Source organism: Dermochelys coriacea, chromosome 6 (assembly GCF_009764565.3).
Source record: "Dermochelys coriacea isolate rDerCor1 chromosome 6, rDerCor1.pri.v4, whole genome shotgun sequence".
Lineage (NCBI taxonomy): Eukaryota > Metazoa > Chordata > Testudines > Dermochelyidae > Dermochelys > Dermochelys coriacea.
This window is the reverse complement of record NC_050073.1, coordinates 36705621-36725056: the sequence shown is the minus strand read 5'-3', so window position 1 is coordinate 36725056 and position 19436 is coordinate 36705621. Positions and strand designations below refer to the sequence as shown.

At 38.2% G+C, this 19436-nt stretch overlaps 1 protein-coding gene across 3 annotated transcripts in view; it reads left to right on the top strand.

Annotated features, from left to right (window-relative positions):
* The window catches only part of ELP4 (elongator acetyltransferase complex subunit 4), a 248158-nt gene extending 229964 nt beyond the window's left edge, over positions 1 to 18194 (top strand). For all 3 annotated transcript variants that reach the window (XM_038405562.2, XM_038405559.2, XM_038405565.2), the window contains one exon: positions 16720 to 18194. In XM_038405562.2, coding sequence (XP_038261490.1) covers positions 16720 to 16851 — 132 coding nt within the window. In that variant the 3' untranslated portion in view covers positions 16852 to 18194. The remainder of the gene's footprint in view (positions 1 to 16719) is intronic.
* Positions 18195 to 19436: the final 1242 nt, after the last annotated feature.

Below are 19436 nucleotides of genomic sequence, written 5' to 3'. Positions count from 1 at the left end.
CATTTAAATCATGTTTACAGGAAATAATTACACAAAGACCACCACATATTTTGCTTTATAGGCATACCCCCTCCCTCTCCCACCCACCTCTCCCACCCACCAATCTCATAATGTAATGTCAACAGAGTGAATTTTCATGCTATGGGTCAGAAACTACAGCAGTCAAGAGTCTTTGGATGAATAGCAGCAAGCTTCTGGCTTGTAAAATGAAGTGTTCTCTCTTCAAAGCACCTCTTTTCAAACGTGCCTCTCTTGGGATGAAAACTTGAGGCAGGTTTTTCTTGTCTGGCATCAGATCATCTAGTGTAGCCCACTGGATTGGCAGTTCTAGTGTTGGCAGTTCTAAACAGTAAGGGTTTTTAAAGACCTTATTGCTCTAAAGAGACTTATTTGTATTAAGGGTAAAGAGAAATGAAATGGAAGAAATTCTGAACTAAAAAATAATTCTTACTAAAACGTAAGAATCACAAAAGTAAATACATTTTAAAAACCTGTAAAAGAAAATACCTGAGGCTTGAAATACAGCTTAGTTTCATTAACAAATAGTTTTCTCTTGCTGATTTTATCTGTAGAAATCTTTTCAAATGGTAAAGCCGCAAAACATCCAGGCAAGTAGTAATAGACTTCTTTCCCTAATTATTCTTTAAAGTTTTGCTTTAATCTGGTACTTTTGAATTATTATCAATTTCCTATCATCATATTTAACTCAGGATTTTAAAGTAGAATTTCCATACTGAGGTAACACTGAAATCACTTTACCAATCAAGTCTTAAATACAAAATCACTTAAAAAGAAAAGTTACAATTCTGAATTAGTGTGGCCTGTCCTTTAGCCCTTACCCAGTAGTTCCTCTTTCTGTGCAGAACTGTTTTGCTGTACTAGTTTGCCAAAGGGACTTTAGCATGACTGCTTGATCACCAATGTGATTTTTACACTGAGGATTACATAAACAGGAGTGATGCAAAACTATGACACAGCATGCTTTCAAATCTATACAGTTGATCGATGTATTGGGGGTTTTAAATTACTTTTCAGTAACTGTTGAAGTCTAAGGTAACACTGTAAAAGACTTTGCTCACAGAAGATTTAGACAGTAGACTGTACTGGTTTCTATTGAGCAGATGAGATGTTAAAATATGAATGACATGACTTCTGTAGCCTCATTTAAGAGATTTAAGAGCTGATATATATAGATATAGATTATATATATATATATATATATATATATGGTACCTATATTTATCAACACTGATCTTTAGTAAAGGAAGGAAATTATACAGGTATTTTTCCTGTCTTGTGTGACATTTGTCTTAGTTTGATGCATGAAAGGTGAAGAAAACCACTAGTGCATGTCTGAAAGATTTAGGTCATGAGTTGAGCTGGTGCAAATATAGATAAAATGGGCAATTCTATTTTGCTGTCTTTGATTATAAATATACAGAAGTTCAGAAAGCAATATGTTCAATATATCGGCAATACATGTTGTTTAAAGAACTCAATATTTTCACTTATGTAGCACTTTCACCGCAATAGTACTTCGAAACATTAAGTAATGAAATTATTTATTTTTCTACTCAGAATAATCCTGCCAGGAAGGCATAGAAAATACTTGTAGCAAAGAAGAAATTGTCCATGCATGCAAAACAAAATAAAATAAGATTAAAAGCTCCAGAAAATTAGTCTGCTTCAAAAACTATTAAATCGTTACTATCCCTGGAACTTTACAGATGTGCTAATTGTTGTGTTCTGGTCATGTAAATGTTTCTGCTTAAAATAAGGATGATTTCCTCCTACTGAAGAACTTGCACTGTTTGGGGGGAAGGGGGTTTGAGGGCTAAATAACATACTGTAATGAATCCTCCTTTTGGGCAGCACATGCTTCAGTTCTGAATGCCCAGAAATGCTTCACAGATGTGCTAGGCTGCCTAGCAATGGGAATTTTCTAATTCTGGCTAGCCTGAAAAAGTAAATAGAACTATTGAGCATAAGGCTGCTCCCAATATAAGACAACAATACCCCCCAGCTAACACTTAAATTTAGCCCCATTAAAAAATTCCTCCTTCATAACCAGCAACTTGCAAAACCTATAATACTGGTCTCCAAAAATAGGTTTATACAGGGACATGTATGTGTGTTTTACACTGGCATTTATACAATATAGTTCATACACTGTGTCTCAATGCTTTATAGAGCAATGAACTGCATACATTGGAGGGATTATGTAGGCAAACACATTGGCCATTATGCTATTAGTAGTAGTTCACATACGAATACACTCTCATTTGCTTATGGCTGTACATATGTGTAGATGGATATATAAATATATGGATTTATGTGTGCATATATATAATGCGTATGCTTGTATACATGTATGAAAAGTGGCGCATTTTTATAATAAAAGCCTGGACCAAAACTGTCAACATACTTAGGCCCTGAAAAATATCTGTTGAAGCAGCACTGGATCAGTCTATATCTGGGCTATTGCCAAATTTTCAGAACCCCTCCCACCTTCTACCTCCAAATAAAGCACTTTTTTTCTAAAATTAAACTGCATAGGATCCATATAAACAAAATATTTGCAATTATATGGAGTCTGTGTGTGTGTACGACAGGGATAGCTAGCAGCAGTGTTAAAGTTAGGAGTCTGTTAGTATTCTGTTATAAACCCTGTCTTTCTGAGTTGGTAACTCGGGCATTAAAATTCATTTGAAGCTGCAACTTAGCAATGCAAGTTATCAGTCTTAGAGTGGAGGGAGTCTTTTGTAGGGAAAAAATTGTTGAAATCTATCTGGATAGTTTTAGTCATGGGTAAAAAGCAGTTTTACCAGCTTTATGCACTATATTTATGCTCCCCATATAAAATAAAACATTTCATTTTAGTTTTGTAAATGTATTTCTGAGAGTTTTCTGTAGTGTAGCAAAGTAATACTTAAACTGAGATACAAGTTTAATAAGTGACCAGAAACTTCAAAGGCTTGCTTTGGATAAGTCCTCAAATGTTCATATCCAACTTATCTGAAACTTTTTGCAGCTCTCAATAAGTTATTCTTCTTGGGTCTAAATCGTATGTCTTTAGAGGGCTAAGATTTTCTTTCCTTGTCCTTTCTACATGTATAGCTTTGTATGTATGCATATAGATTTGGTGGGGAGGCTGGAAGCTCTTCTTTCACATCTCCTTTCCCTCAGGGAGACCCAAGGTCATCCTTGCCTTGCAGAGTAATCAGGCCCAGCAACTCTGACACTGGACTACCTGTTCCTTAATTCAAAATCTACTTATTGTGGAACCAAGAGTGTATTGTGTTCCATAGCATATACAATTTGGACTAAATGGCTCTAGGAATACTGTAGATGGATCAGAGTCGGAGTCCTGGAACAAAATCAAAGACAGGTACGGGTGTGGAATCCTGAAGAAGAAGATCTGGTGGAGACACAGAGTTGGTGCACTCTTTTGGAGAGTCATAGTGAAATCACTACAAGGTTGCTGTTGGCATTCACAGAACAGCTTGCTTCAGTGGACAGTTGGTACTGGGCTCAGGAAACAAGCACTGAGTGGTAGGATCCCACCATTATGCATATATGGGATGACGATCCGTGGCTGCAACTTTTGGATGTGCAAAGCCACCTTCCTGGAATTGTGTGTTGAGCTTGCCCCAGCTCTGTGGTGCAAGGACACCAGAAAGAGAGCCTGCATTGTGAAAAAGTGAGTGGCAATAAGTGTGTGACATTAGGCAACTCCAGACCGCTATCGGTCAGTCACAAATCAGTTCGAAGTTGGAAAAATCAACCATGTGGGCTGTGGTGGTGCAAGTGTGGAGGGCCATTAATCACCTCTTTCTATGAAGGACTGTGACTCGGTAATGTGCAGAAAATAATCGATGCCTTTGAGGCAGTGGGATTCCCTAACTGCAGTGGGACAGTAGATGGAACACATATCCCAATTTTGGCCTCCAACCACCTTGCGATGGAGTACATCAACCAAAAAGGCTGCTTTTCCATGATCTTGCAGGCGCTGGAGGATTGCCGGGGCTCTTTTCACTGACATCAATGTGGGGTGGTAAGGAAAGGTGCCTGATGCACGCATCTTTTGGAACACTGGACTGTATAGAAAGCTGCACACTGGGATTTTCTTTCCAGACTGTAAGATTCTAATGGGGAATCTGCAAATACCCACAGTGATCCTTGGAGACACCGCCTACCCCTTGCTCATGAAATCTTACAATCAGGAACCTAGACAGCAGCAAGGAGCACTTCAGCAACAAGCTCAGCAGGTGCCAAATGACCGTTGAATGTGCCTTTGGCTGATTAAAAGGTCACTGGTGCTGTCTTTTTGGCTGGTTAGGCATCAGTGAGAAAAATATTCTGATGGTCACTGCAACCTGCTGTACTCTCCATAATATTTGCCAATCGAAGGGGGATAAATTTCTCTAGGGGTGGATCGCTGAGGCTGATCAGCTGGCTGCTGCTTTTGAACAGCCAGATACAAGGGCTATTAGAGGGCTGCAGCAAGAAGCTATTTGAATCAGGGAGGCTTTGAAGGAGCATTTTGACAATGATTCCCAGTAATGTGTTTGTATGTGATTCATTCATCCAGGCAATGTATACTTGCCACCCTGAGTTACACCTATAATGTTTGCTTCATGAGCATTAATTGCAATTATTCTTACTGTGTTTCAGTTTTAGAACTGAGCGATTTAAGTATGTCACAGATAAAGACTCAGTTTATTTGAAAGACTCAAGTTTAATAACGGGATAAAACACAAACTTTGAGTCAAACAGGGGACTTGAAAATGAGGAACAGTCTTGCGGTTGGGGCTCTCACAGATGGGTGTAACTCTAGCTTTCGTTGGAAAACCAGTCCCTAGGCATGGAATGCATGGGTTACTGTAAGGGACTAGGAACACGTGAGGAATGTGATGGGGGAGTTTTGGGAGGGCATGGACCAGAGTTCTGTAGTGGCTGGAGGGGGAGTCTGGCAAAGATGTGCTCAGATTGCAGGCTAATGAGGAACTTCAACATCTCTGCCTGGCCCTCTCGGAGCTTTATCATCCACTCCTTTCCAGGCTATTGAGCCTGAGTGTTTTGTTGATTGTCTCCCTCCACACTCTTTTTTTGTTATGCGCTGTATCTGTTGACTGCAGTACTTCATAAAACATATCCTCCTTATTCCTCCTTGGTTGCCACTTTATCTGATGGAGGCACTCCGCCAGCGTGGAGAAGTGGGTTGTCAAGGGCCCATCTGCAGAAGCCAAAGAAACAATGAACAGAAATGGTATTGTGAGTGCACTCACAGCCGTGAATCACAAAAGTTACATACACCTCTTTCTCATACATACACCTCTAGACCTTTGGCTAGCACACAGGTCAGCACAAGTCCCAATTATGGTGAGTTCGCGGTGGGGGGGGTAAGGGGTGGTTTGTGAAGGGGGTTACTATAAGTGGCTAGGGACCCTATTCTGAATATTGATGCCCTTTTTCACGGGCTAGAGTAATAAAACCTGATATCTCACTCCTAAGGGTAACCCAGGATGCAAGTGTTCATCTCCTGCATGCGTGTGACTTCAGACCAGCTTCATGTGCCACTTGCCTATGTGCCACACTGGTCCCTTCAGAATCAATTGCCAAGTGGTGCGGCAAAGTTTTCTACAGCAGGGGGAGAAACAAGGCAGCTCTCCCAAGGGACATTTGGGAGAGGATTGCAGAATACCTACAGAAAAGTTTCGTAGAATCTCTATGGAGGATTCCCGGGACATCCCCGTGTACATTAGCAAACTTTTCCGCCATGTACCCACAGCACAGATGGACAGGCTCTGTTGTAAATTTCTGCCCCTTATCCATCCTCTGCCATATAACAAAGTACATGAGATCTCAGTCTCCTCTCACCATGCAGTATCAAAACAAAATGAGCACTTAACGGAACTCCTCTCTCCTCCATTCTGCATGCCAGAGCTAAAGTGCTGAGATTTAGTTGGGATTGGTCCTGCTTTGAGCAGAGGGTTGGACTAGTTGGCCTTCTGAGGTCTCTTCCAACCCTAATCTATGATTCTATGACTAGCTAGACCCCTCTGGAATGGAAAAGAGGTCTTGATTCGCTGCACAACCAGATGATTCTGCTACGTGCTCCACATCATCCTTCAGTTCCACTACCTCGTCCACCACTTCCTCATTGGGGTTGAGTCCACTGGCCACTGCATCAAGTCCCTCGGAAGTATCCATGGGGTTCTTGGCGGTGGAGGTGGGGTTGCCACCAAGGATGACATGTAGCTCCTTATAGAAGCAGCTTGTTTTCGGTGTTGCACCAGAGTGACAATTGGTCTTCCTTGCCTTCTGGTATTCCTGCCTCAACTCTTTGATTTTAGCACGGCACTGCTGCATGTCCCTTCCATGCACCTTCTCCTGCATGCCACCAGCAATCAGCCCGTAGGTATCAAAATTACGATGGCTGGTGCAAAGCTGTGACTGCACAGCCTCCTCTCCCCATATATTCAGCAGATCCAACAGCTCTGGTGTGCTCCACCTGGGAGAGCGTCTACTGCATAAAGCAGGCATGGTCAGATGGGAAGATGCACAGATGGTCTGTGCATGCCGAGCAAACAGGAAGAGGATTTTCAAAAATTCCTGGACCTTTAAATAGAAGAGAGGCGCATACCTGTGCACCTTCAGGGCAGCAGACTTCAAACTGCTGACCAGAGCGATCATGATGGGCATTGCGGGACACTTCCTGGAGGCTAATTAGGGAGACATAACTAAGTGAGGTATCTATACTGACACTGTGTCGCTCTAAGTACATCGCAAAAAACTCTATGCTGCTCATCTAGGTGGTTTTATTATGTCAGCATACCAGGGGAGTTGCATCGGAGGGAGGAACATTTCAATGTGTACACCTCCACTGTTTTGTCAACAAAAGCTGACTTTTTGTCGACAAAACTGTGTAGTGTAGACAAGGCCTTAGTCTTTTCACTTCAGGTTAACTATTACCCTCCATCCTTCCTTCACTCCCTCTTTTCCTCTCCTCTTTTCCATTTACTTCCCGCCCTTCAGTGTGCCTGTTTTTGTCTTTTTGATTAGCTAATTCTCTCCTAACAAAAACTCAATGAAAAAACGTTAAGAATATGTAAACAAAAAACTTGTGGCTCTAACATGAGACTTGCAAACGATGACATTTTTCACTCTGCACGTATGTTATACCTTTCTTCCTTTGTCTATTTAGATTGTAAGCTCTTCAGGACAGGGACTGAATTTTACTATGTATTTGTACAATTCCTAGCACAGTAAGGCCCTGATATTTGTTGAAAGACTCGCATTTACTTCAGTGGGTTTTGAATCAGGCCCTAAATGGGTAGCTGAAGATTCTTCTGGCATGAGGCAATCCCCAACTGGCATAGAACCAGCATAGTCATTTGTGTGCTTGCTATTCCAAACCCCTCCATATTGTAGGGGAGTGCTTAATTTTTTTAATGAATTCTCTTCAGCCATCTTGCTTCAGGGTTCATTTTCCACAGACACACAAACAATTGGATTTAATTGATACAAATGCTCTCAGAAAGATTTTCAGAGTTGTATAAGCCAATATTTGAATAAGTCAACTTTTAAATTGCCATATGGGTATTCACACTTAAATATTTGCATACTCATCTGGTCAGAAAGTAGAAACAATACCATGTGATTTATCTGACTAATCCAACACAGCTTGAATTTAAATGTTAAATGTTTCATATATTATCTTATCTTATCTTATCCCTAAAGCATATACTCTGCAAAGCTTAAGTAAAGAGTCAAATACTATAATCAAGATTCATAAGTTTTACCAAAAAAACCTTTAAAAGATTTTACAAACCTATTATGAAAGAAAATGTTGTCATGAATATTTTTTTAATGTCTATTAAATGGGTTTTTTGTGGGGGGGGGGTTGTCATTATTTAAACATTCCTCTGCAGTACTGGAAACCTAAACCAGGACTGCAGTGTCCTAGTAACGAAAGTGAAAATGACTTATTTTCATTATATAGTCTGTGTGAAGCACCACAAATGGTGAAAACTAAATAATTTTTAAAATCCTTTCATTTTAATAGTCTAAAGTGTTGTTAATTATACAGGTAAATATTTTTAAAATATTTTCATATTGACAGTATGCCATTAACAAGGTGGACTATGATATGAAGGTAAAGATATGTCTATCAACTATTCTCAGGGGAAATATTCTCTCTTAACAGCTGATATTAACAATAATTCATTATGGCTGTTCAGATTATGCTGCTTCTCAAAAAAACATTATTTATTTATATGCTAGAAGTGCTGACTTTAACATTAGATGTGTATAATCATGTGTATAATCAGTTACAGCTACCTAAATAGTAAAAAGGTTATCTACACTACAGCTATAAGTGAGTCAGGGCTCCTGGTTACAACATGAATGCTCCCTGACCTAGTTAAAATAATATTAAAACTTGTAATGTGGACAGGACATAACAGGGTCCCAGAATTGAGTTAAAAGCCAGACCTATTCATAGCTTTAGCCCCTTTATAGGGATATGGTTAAGTACTGTCCACACTAATAACTATGTGTAAGTAGGTCAAGAGACAGCTGTGTTGTTACTGGGCCCCAAGGCTAAGCTATAGTTGTAGTCTTGATGGGGCCTGAGTATGATGACATGACTCATAATTAGTGCAGTGTGAGCTTGGAATTTCTTGCATGATGTTACTCTTTTGTCATTAAAATAAACGCAGTTCATCATTAGCTGTTAAGTAAGTGTTCTTAATCTGTGTGGGATTGTCAATGCTTTACATCTTGTTTCGGGTGATATTGTTAGATTTGTATGTAAATTGCTGTAAATCTTACTTTTTAACAATATGTCCAGATCAGTGCTATGTTACTTCTTTATGGACCTTATCCTATATAAATATAATTAAATGCTCCACAATGTTCATATGCATTGTAGTCTAAGTACACACGGACAACTTGGCAACAGACATTGCACTGACATAGTATGTTGACTTAAAAGGAGCTGTTATGATGTATCTTGTTAATGCATCTTTGTAAAAATCTTTGTAAAACTCTACTAAATCTTGGCATTGTAACAACTTAAGAGGAAGGTTGACAGCAGCCTCCATATCAAATCTTTGTATGAACTAAACTCTGCTGTCCTGGAGAAAATGTAAATCCTCATCTGCATGTATTCTGTGTTAAAGCCAGAGATGCTGATACAGATTGGCAAAAAACAAAACAAAAAAAGAATACATTGTTTGTTGCACTTGCTAAGAGAGAGATGGGTTTGGTGGTAAGTCAATAAGTTTAGATTATTGACTGTGGTAGGAAATAATGTGCTCCTGAGATGTGTAGCTATTATGGATTTTTTATCTATTCTTTAGCTACACCAATTAGAAATGCAAAATACAGCACATCAGGACATCATGTAAACTTCATTCAGGAGCTCTTTAGTCCATAAACCAATGACATACAATGGCTTTTGGCAAACTGCAGCCAAAAACTGGAATGCTACATTTTTCATTTAAGTGAAGATATGCCAAATGTTACTGAGTAGCACAGCCCCCGCTATAAAATATTTCCAAACACATTAGCCAGAGGTATTGTATTGTTATACTATATATATTTTAATGTTATAATTAATAATGATTTAAAAGATATTGAGCAAATTAGAATTATTTAGTCTTGAAATACATTAAGAGGTGACATGACTGAAGTAATTAAAGCAGTGAGGGTTGTTAAAATATTAAGCTTGATAATCTAATTGAGGATAATCTAATTGAGACTAGAACTGGGGAGCAAAGGTATAAAATTAGAGGGGATACATGTAATAGGATGTATTATTTTTACAAAGAGCGGTAAGCAGACAAAATGCAATCTCACTTGGTGGTGGAGTCAAGTAGTATGAATGTGTGTAATGAAAAATCAGGTGACTGTGTGGGATTTAATACATTTAAATGGTATTAATATTGTGCTTGAAGCAGCCTATTTCTCTTTTGGAGTTCAGGAAGGAATATTTTGCTGAGCATGCACTTTTCTCCAGTTTGACTCTGTGTATTGTTGGATGAGAGGGTTGAGGGTTTTTTTTTCACCTCCTTAGTCACCAATAGATTTGGTTTTGAATTTTTAATTTAAAAAAAAATTAAAAGATGTTTAAGTGTATAGGCTGACCCCATGCAGCTCCAAGCATGAATTGGCCATGACCTGCTTCTTGTGCTGCAGATCTCTGTATAGGAATGAGGGCAGTTTTGTGATACTTTTTGATCATATATATTTTGCAGACAGTCATTGCACCTTGCCATTTCAGCCAGCGAAGGTGTGCTCCTCACAGAATGTAATCATGGTTACTCCGCTCTTCTGCTCACCTCTGTTAAGAAATAGCTAGAATATTCATTCATTCATCATGGTCAGGGAAAAGTAAGGTATAAGTCATGCTGACCATCTGAGGCAGACCTGCAGACTTGAAAGTTTCTTATCCATTAAATAATTCTTGAATCTGTGATTTTTTAAAAAAATGCTATGCAAGGTTATTGAGCTGGGGAGCAACGGAAGCCTGTGTGAGAGGCAGAAGTAGTAAGGAACATTGTTCTCTCCCTGGCACTCCCTTCTGGGTCCCAGGGCAGAATGTAGAAGTCGTGAAGCCTTACCTCAGTGCTGCTGTTAAAGAGGTTAGTGGGCAGGCAAGAGTGCACACGGCAGACTTGAGTACATTTGGCAGTGTTGCTTTTGGATCCAACCACTCTCCTTTGATGAAAATATCCTTATAAAATTGGCAGGGAAGTGGAAAACAAGTATGAAATATAATTTGAAAGAGAAGAATTGAGGCCATACTATTTAAAGGATGCTGTATCAGAAACTAGAATTTTTAATAATTAGTGGCTTTCAAAAAATTCAGATTGACAGTGTGCCTTAGAAATTATTGTGTGCTAACTAAACATTAGTGAAACTTCACTTTACATCTATGCTTTGATTTTTTTGATTTATAGCTCCATGTAAATTATATCTACATTGATCTACCTAGTCATCCTACAAAGAGCCCAATGTTTCCTATTCCACATCTACCCTGCCTGCAAGTTTGACCTGCCTGTGGTCCTGTGTAGCTCCTTTCTGAGTGGAACTGCAAAAGTGAAACTTACTAAACACTTGGATATGTTTTGTTTTGCAGTCTGCGGTGCAGAATGGGGTTAAAATCCTGGTGCCATTGAAGTCAATGGCAAAACTCACATTAATTTCAATAGGGTTGGGATTTCAACCCAGAGCATAGTAGCTAGGCTCTTAACCCATAGCCATACCACCGCATGCTTAAACCTGATGTGCAGAGTTGGATGTGGTCAATATTAATGGGGCTCTGCATGGGCTTGGGGGTCTGCCTATACAGAGATCATTGCAGGATCAGGGCCTTGGAGACAGTACCTCAAAGGGAATTCCAGGTGGAACAGGAAAGGGTGTTGCTAATTCAGTAGGTTCCCTCTGAGTTGATACAGAACCAACGTCTCATACATAGTATTAGGAGAGGGCTCTACCTCTGGATGTGTCATGTTTCAGATAAGCTATAAAGCGGAAGTACTGATCACTTGTGAAAATTAAAGATCCATGGAATTTTTTGCCAGACTGGAAGTGTTAGCCCCAGAGTGCCTGCCAAACTCCAGGTTGGTCATTGTACCTCTGACATTCTACCATGGTTTGAATTTTCACACAATATTCTTCACATCCTTCTCTCTGTTGTTTTGTAATATTCCTGTGCAATTAAATGGTTACCATGCTTCATCTCAGAGGTTAAGGGATTTATGTGACACATAAGGTGATTCCTACAGCATATGTGTGTGTGTACTTTTTAAAAATCCTTCTGCATGAAAGGCGCTATATAAATATAAAATTTTTATCATTATCCCTATCAATTTGCATTACTCAAGTGGCTCCCCCCCCTTTATTGTATTAAACATAAGATGCTTCTCTTCACTTTAAAGGTCCTTCTTGGCCTATCCTCATCCTACCTGTCATCTCTCATTCACTGTCAAGATGTCAGTTTCCGCCTCTGATCAGCCAATGATGCCAGCCTTCATTGCTCACATGTTAAATTTTCAAACAAGCACTTTCATGTTTTCTCCAGTGTTGTCCCTCATGCTTTGGAGAAACTCCCATAAACATCCACAAAGCTACCTCATTATCGTCCTTCAAATCCCCTCTTAAAATTCCCTTTTTCCATGATGCCTACAAAAAACTTGACAACGATTAGACTGGTATTGTGCTGACACCACTGTCTACCATGCTGACCAATATAATCTCATTGTTTCTTTGTACTCTCCATATCTGTCTGTCTGTAGCCATCTGTTGTCTCTTGTCTTATACTTAGATTGTAAGTTGTTTGGGGCAAAGACTGTCTTTTTGTGTTCACACAGTGCCTAGCACAATGGGGTCTTAGTCAATGGGGGCTAGAGCTCCTAGGCGCTAATAATGAGATAACAGAGAAGGAATGTAGAGGGAAAACATATTTTCAAGTTTGAAAAAAACGTTATGAGCCAAAATTTTAATATTCATACTATAGAGTATCAGATTTCATTGGTTGTGTCCATAAAGGAAGTGTTAATATACCGTGGTTTGCAGAAGGATGTGGCTAGAGCACATAAATAGAAGTCAGTTATAATTTATTTATTTGTATAATAATAGCACTTAGAGACCCTCACCAAGATCTCCTGCTTCCTTGGGGTTCTAATTTTGCCACTGACTCACTTAATGTAGATCTGAGAGAAGTTTGTACTCAGTGTGTTCAGATCAGATATCTTTGTGTTCAATTGTTATGTCCACTGCGTGAGTGTGGGCAACTCATTTACGCTACCATTGATCACTTCGGGCCTAATCCTGTGAAATTCTGGGTGTTTTAAATTCCCATTGTAGTCATTGGGTGTTGTAGCAGGGATTCTGGTCTCACTGTGTCTGTTGACTAGTGTTAATATTTCTGTACAGTGCAACACCCTTATACTGAAGCCTAGCTATACTGGAAAATTCTCCTTATGTAGATGCAGCTTATATCAATTCCCTGAGTAAACAGTGGCAAAAGCCAGTGTAATTGCATCAAGACAAGGCCTTTTTCTGGTATAGAAATGTTATTTAAAAAACCATGCCCTTATCAAATGTACTATAACATGGAACGTTTCTAGTGCAGACCTGTCCTGCATCCTCATATCCCAGCTTTAGGAGGCACACATCTATTATCCTTTCCATTTTACAAATAAGGTAACTGAAAGCTCATTTCAGACAGCTGGGAATAGAAACCTGGTCTGTAAGAAAAGTCTTATGCACTCAGATGTACTGCCTTTCAGAATGAATGTGCCAAAACTGTGTCCTTAGCTATGCTGCCTACAATCACCGCCTTCATCGCTAGGCCACACTCTCCTCCCAGAGCCAGGAGTAGAACCCAAGAATCCTGACACCAGCCATTCCACTTCTGTATCACAAATGGTTATGGCATTGGCAATGTATGTCATGTTCCCTCTAGTGGTCTGGTCCATATAGATGATAATGGCCTACTGTGGCTAATTATTTCCTTAGCCCAGATGGAGGAGGGCTGCATTGTAGTTCTGAAGGTACTGGTTTAAACACTGATGATGACCCATGTGAGTAAAAATAGAATGTGATTTTTTAATTAAAGACTGTATCATAATATATAGACACAAGGGGGCATGATTAATGTAGCATGGGTAATCTTAATTTTGGAATTTCCTAACATTTGAGTACTTGACTAAAACTTAATAAATTTTTTTTTAATGTAGGATTTTTTATAATGTTGGCAAACTAACCATTTGGGCTGAAAATTCCCAAGCCTGGTGTCTGCCTCTGGCTGCATTATTTTGGAAAATTTCAGTCAAAACAATTCAAGCATATCTGAGAACAAGACTAGGGAAACATATGTTGTTTTGCCCATGTTAAATAATTCTGGTTCTAGTGTCCCCATTCTGTGAAGCTGGGATTTGAAATTTAGCAGGAAGTGGCCTTTGTGTCAGGGATGTGCCTTTTGCTAGCATTGTGAAAATCCACTCAAATACACCAAGACATAAGCCTCTGAAAAAATATTGTTCACACATGCTTAGTAGACCCTTCTTTGATTTAAGCAGGTAAATTCCCTGAAGATTCTGTCCACACTGCGCATGCTTCAGTTGCAATTCTGGGCTGCTTTGGGCCATACCAGTCCTAGATTTGGGCACCTGAACTGAGAGGAGGGAGCCTGTCTCTCCTGTGTTCTATACAGCATCTAGACACCGGAGGCCAGCCCTGCCAGCTGACTTGGGCTTGTGGGACTTGGTTTGAGAAAGATCTGGGGGTATAGTGGATCAGAAATTGAGTCAACAATGTGATGCAGTTGCAAAAAAGGCTAATATCATTCTGGGGGTGTATTAATAGGAATGTCGTGTGTCAGACATGGGAGGAAATTGCCCCGCTCCACTCAGCACTGGTGAGGCCTCACCGGGAGTATTGTGTCTAATTTTGGGTGCTGTGTTTTAGGAAAGATGTGGACAAATTGAAGAGAGCCTAGAGGAGAGCAACAAAAATGATAAAAGGTTTAGAAACCTTTGACCTATGAGAAAAGGTTAAGAAAACTGAGCATGTTGAGTCTTGAGAAAAGAAGGCTGAGTGGGGACCTGATAAATCTTCAAATAGAACCATGGCTGTTCTAAAGAGGATTGTGATTAATTCTTCTCCATGTCCTCTGAGGTAGGACAAGAATGAATGGGCTTAATCCGCAAGAAGGGAGATTTAGGTTAGGTATTAGGAAAACCTTTCTAATCATACAGGTAGTTAAGCTCTGGAATAAGCTCTGGTTTCCAAGAGAGATTGTAGAATCCCCATCATAGGAGGTTTTTAAGAACAGGTTGGACAAACACCTGTCAGGGATGGTCTAGTTTACTTGATCCCGCCTCAGCAAAGGTGGCTGGACTTGATGAATTCTTTAGGTCTGTTCCAGCCCTACGTTTCCATGATTCTAAGATTTGAAATAAAAACTTTTTTTTTTGGTTCTGCTTTTCTGTTGATTTTCCTACATTTCTATAAAGAAGAGTCTTCAAAAATGTCAAGACGGTACAGAATAAAGGAAAAATTTATATATTTAAAATCTTACAACTTAAATGTAAGAAAAACATAGCTCAGAAAAACAGTGAATATGAATGTATATAAATCTCTGGGGTCTGACAACATCCACCAACCTCTCTCATTGCTATCCTGCTGTTATGAGAACTGTAAATTTAAACAGGATAGTCACAGAGGTCAGCCTTTGCCTGCTATTGAATTTTCTCCTTTCGTAAGGCCAATTTTATAAATCACTTCCCTATGTATGTAAAAGTTATTCTGTTAGCTCTCTTCTGAATGGCTATGACCTGTTTCACTAGTTCACTATCACCCACCAAGTGAGCCAGTAATTCACAAAATAGACAGAAAAACTACAGCATAATTTTATATTGTATCTTGCTTTCCAAACATTAAATAATAATATCAGAGCTAGCACATACATCCCATTTCAAAGAACTCTGAACCAGAGTTAAAACGTTTTTATTTAGTATAATTAGGAAAGAGAGAACAAATAGTGCCTGGTTTCTTAAACAAGAACTGTGTGACTGTGGACAAACCATGTAATCTTTCTACCTCAGTTTCCTCATCTGTAAAGTGGATTTAACAATGCATCGTGGGCAGTAGGTAGCATAGGCTGGAGAAGGCTGTGCCTCCCCAAACAGCCTGGCATGGCTCTGCCCATGCTCCACCCTCAGGCCCCCATCCTACTTGCTCCCAGTTCCTTTCCAGCTCTTCCATGGCGGAGAAGCTGGGGAAGGCCCGCCCTGCCCGGCGCTGGGATTGGGGATGCTCTGGCTGCGCTGCCCGCCTGGTGCTCCAGGGCTGGGGTTGAGGGTGCTCTGGCTGTGCCTCCCACCCAGCGTGCTGGGGCTGGGGGCACACGGGGACCGGGGGATGCTCTGGGCTCTGGCAAGGGAGCAGGGCTGGAAGGGAAGGGGAAAGAGCAGGGCCAGGGGCAGGGGGGAAGAGGCCAGGGGCTAGCCTTCCCCAATGGCTCATTCACACCCATGCAGTGTGTACTACCTCGCATTGTGTATAAATTTATAAGAACCACAGATGGAATACGCCATAGAAATACAAAGTATTATTAAGATTTGGCAACAGAGTAAGTAGATAGACAAGCCTTTACCTTTTCATATTATGTTATAATCAGTGTGATAACTATATCTGTCATCAATGATATATTGCTTATTGCCTTTAAACTCAGTAACAAGACATAATTTGTTCATGTAGAATGTTTGAGAGAATAAATATAGTAATATTTGTATTGTAATGAGATATCAATTACAGGGCTCGATCTTCCTGTTAATACTCAAGCAAAATTACCATTTACTTTAAGGGATGATGGATCAGGCCCACAGTTATATAGTTAGATCAATTTCACAAACTTGGATTTTCACTTCAGAAATTTTTGTGAAGAAAATCTAATCCAGTTTGCAAAAAAAACCCCAACCAATTAAACAATGTTTCGCAAAAATATCATTTGAAACATATCTATGTGGATACCAGTTTGAAAAATGGTTGTAACAAGTATTGGATATGTGAGAGTAAATATTGCTTAGCAGAGAATAGGAGTGCATTTTGAAATATGCTATCTAAAGCAAATTTAATTACAATTGTTCTGTTCTCTCTTTCTCTTTCTCTCCCCCACTCTCTCCTGAAAATCTCCTACCATAGCGACTGCATTTGCCTCCAGACTTGTCAGACACAGTGAGCCGCTCAAGCAAACAGGATCTGGCAGAATCCACCAAACTGCTGAGCTCAGGATGTGGTGCTATGGCCATAGGCAAGAAGCACCTGGACTTCTAGTGATTTCTACTTAGCAGTTTCACTCAGATTTATATGACACTCTAATTATGACTGTTAATGACTTATGAAAATATTTTTCTTAATGATTTGACCCAGCAGTCCTTAAAAATACACATTGTAAGATGGTGTCTTGTTTTCTCATCCTGATTTCTTTGAAGACATTTGTGGTTTGTTTGCTTTTTTACAGAATATGTTACCTTAAAAAAAATTATGCATTGCACTGTTATTCTGGAAATGTACAAAATGTTGTTCTTCTCATAAAAAATCAAAATTATTTTTATTTTTAAAGTTCAAGATGCTTTGCGAAACAATACCAACTGTGTTGTTTTTTACAAGCTAAATGTGTCTGTTTATCATGATTGTATTAAACATTGATTATAATGTAAAATATAAATTAGACAGTCTTGTGAACATTAGTAAATTAGATTAAGGAATTCATTATCATATTTTATTTTAAAGCCAAATTTAACAATTATTATTTGAAAAAATAATTGTGTACATCTGAAAATATCATTATTGTCAAAATCAAAAGATATGACATTATTTTACAGAGTACCTAAGCAATGCATTTAAAAATGTATTTCATATGTGTTCTACTGTGTCAAGAATTAAATTGATAAAGAAAGAATTTTTCCATAGTAAGAAAGTATTATAGATAATTAGTTTGCCTTATGGGTTAATAAATGTATTAAAATGCACTTGAGTGGAATTTACTAAACATTGAAAAAAGAATTGATTTCCTTGTGTAGTTCAAAACAGAAATCCTAAACAATTGAAGTCAGCACTATGAAATTATGTCAACAGACATAATTCAAGATTGAAATTCAAACTGACAGCTACATTAATGCTAGAAAACCAGAAGAGTGCATTGGAGCTTGGGGAAGAGTATCACAGAATGCTGGTCTAAAACAGAACAGAAAATAAAACTAATTCAGGTTACCATACCATCATGTACACTCTTTGTGAATTTATGAATATTTTGTGGGCATGTGTGTATGTAGACCCAAATGGAAAACAATTAAATATATTTTTAAACATCTCCTATATATTACTTTGTATTTGGCATAGTAGTCAGTGCTGATCTGTAAATTAAATTGTTTTGTATTATTTCTTATGAAGCAGACTTCCATTTTGAAAGGGAGTATATTGTCCTCCATGGAACTTCCAAAGCAGATTTTAGATTACCTTATGGTTTCAAAATTAAATCTTTATAATGGGATATAATACAGCTAGAGTGAAATTGATTTTCCAAATAACATTTTAATATAATATAGTAATGTTAATGTCTTTTGATGAGGCTCCAACTGAAAAGTTGATTAAACAGTTTGCTTTTTCTTATACAATCCAGGTTTTACTTTATTTGTTCTTGACAACACTGTGTGTAAAACAAAGACATAGCTTTTAAGACTGTCTAACTAATATGATGAATGTCAATCACTTAAAAAACTCCACTGTAGCATAAACACATACTGTATACAGCTTTTATTCTGAATTAGAATAATTGAATCAATGACAGTGATTTGCCAGGATGTCAAATCTATCCATCATATCCTGTCACTACCAGTTTATTTTTTGTGATCAAAATCAAAAAGACTACTATTTTGTCATCAGGTATTTCATTTGTGGTAACAATCAGGATTTCTTTTCTCTTGCTTTTTTTTTTTTAAGATAGGCAATTTTTTTTTTATTTCTAAAAACGCAATTCCTTTTTTAATCAAAGTTTCAGAATGGATCTGTCAGTTTCATAAAGCTAAAAGACACCTACATTTTTATACCAATATACTTAAATTACTATTGATTTCAAAAACATCATTTGTCCTTTTGCATTATATTTAACAGTGAGCAGAAATTCTCATCAAATGCTTAATTGTACCTTTAGAAAGTATTAAGTAGTTTAAATATTTGAATTCAAATAATTTAAACAAAATTAACACTTTACATAAATAAGTAACAGGAAACATATGGTATAGCCATCTGAAATGTGAAGTCATCAGATATATAAATGGCTTGTGAATATACTTAATAGGTCATTGACTTAACACACAGGCAGAAAATGTCACTAAAATTCACAGCCAATTTCTAGTTAACATATGACTTAAAAATAGATGGTAAATACTGTATGTATATATAAATATTTATTACATCAATTTCAAGTGCTAAAATAGATTAGCACAGAAACTAAAGAAGCATTTGGAATAATAAAAGTAAAAGGGAAATTCACCTGCAAATCTAGATTTAAATGGTTTTTCTTTTGTTTGTTTTTCTGATTCACTGAACATGCTGTGTAAAATAAGTTTTACAGTATACATATGTAAAGTGTTCACCTAAGGCAAAAACATGAAGCAAAATTTCTCCTCTCTTTTCTTCCAAAATATTGTATTGGTTACAACAGTATATGGCAGTGACTTGGCTTGCCCAGTAAAACAGATGAGTAAAATAATGTTACTGTTTGATAGTGTGTATGATATACCATTCCACTGGATCCACAAATAGACTTCTTGTCTCTCATTTTTGGTTTGCAGTATTGGATAAAAATATTTAGCCATAACATTAAACTCTCCATAAAATTTCTCCATACTCACTTT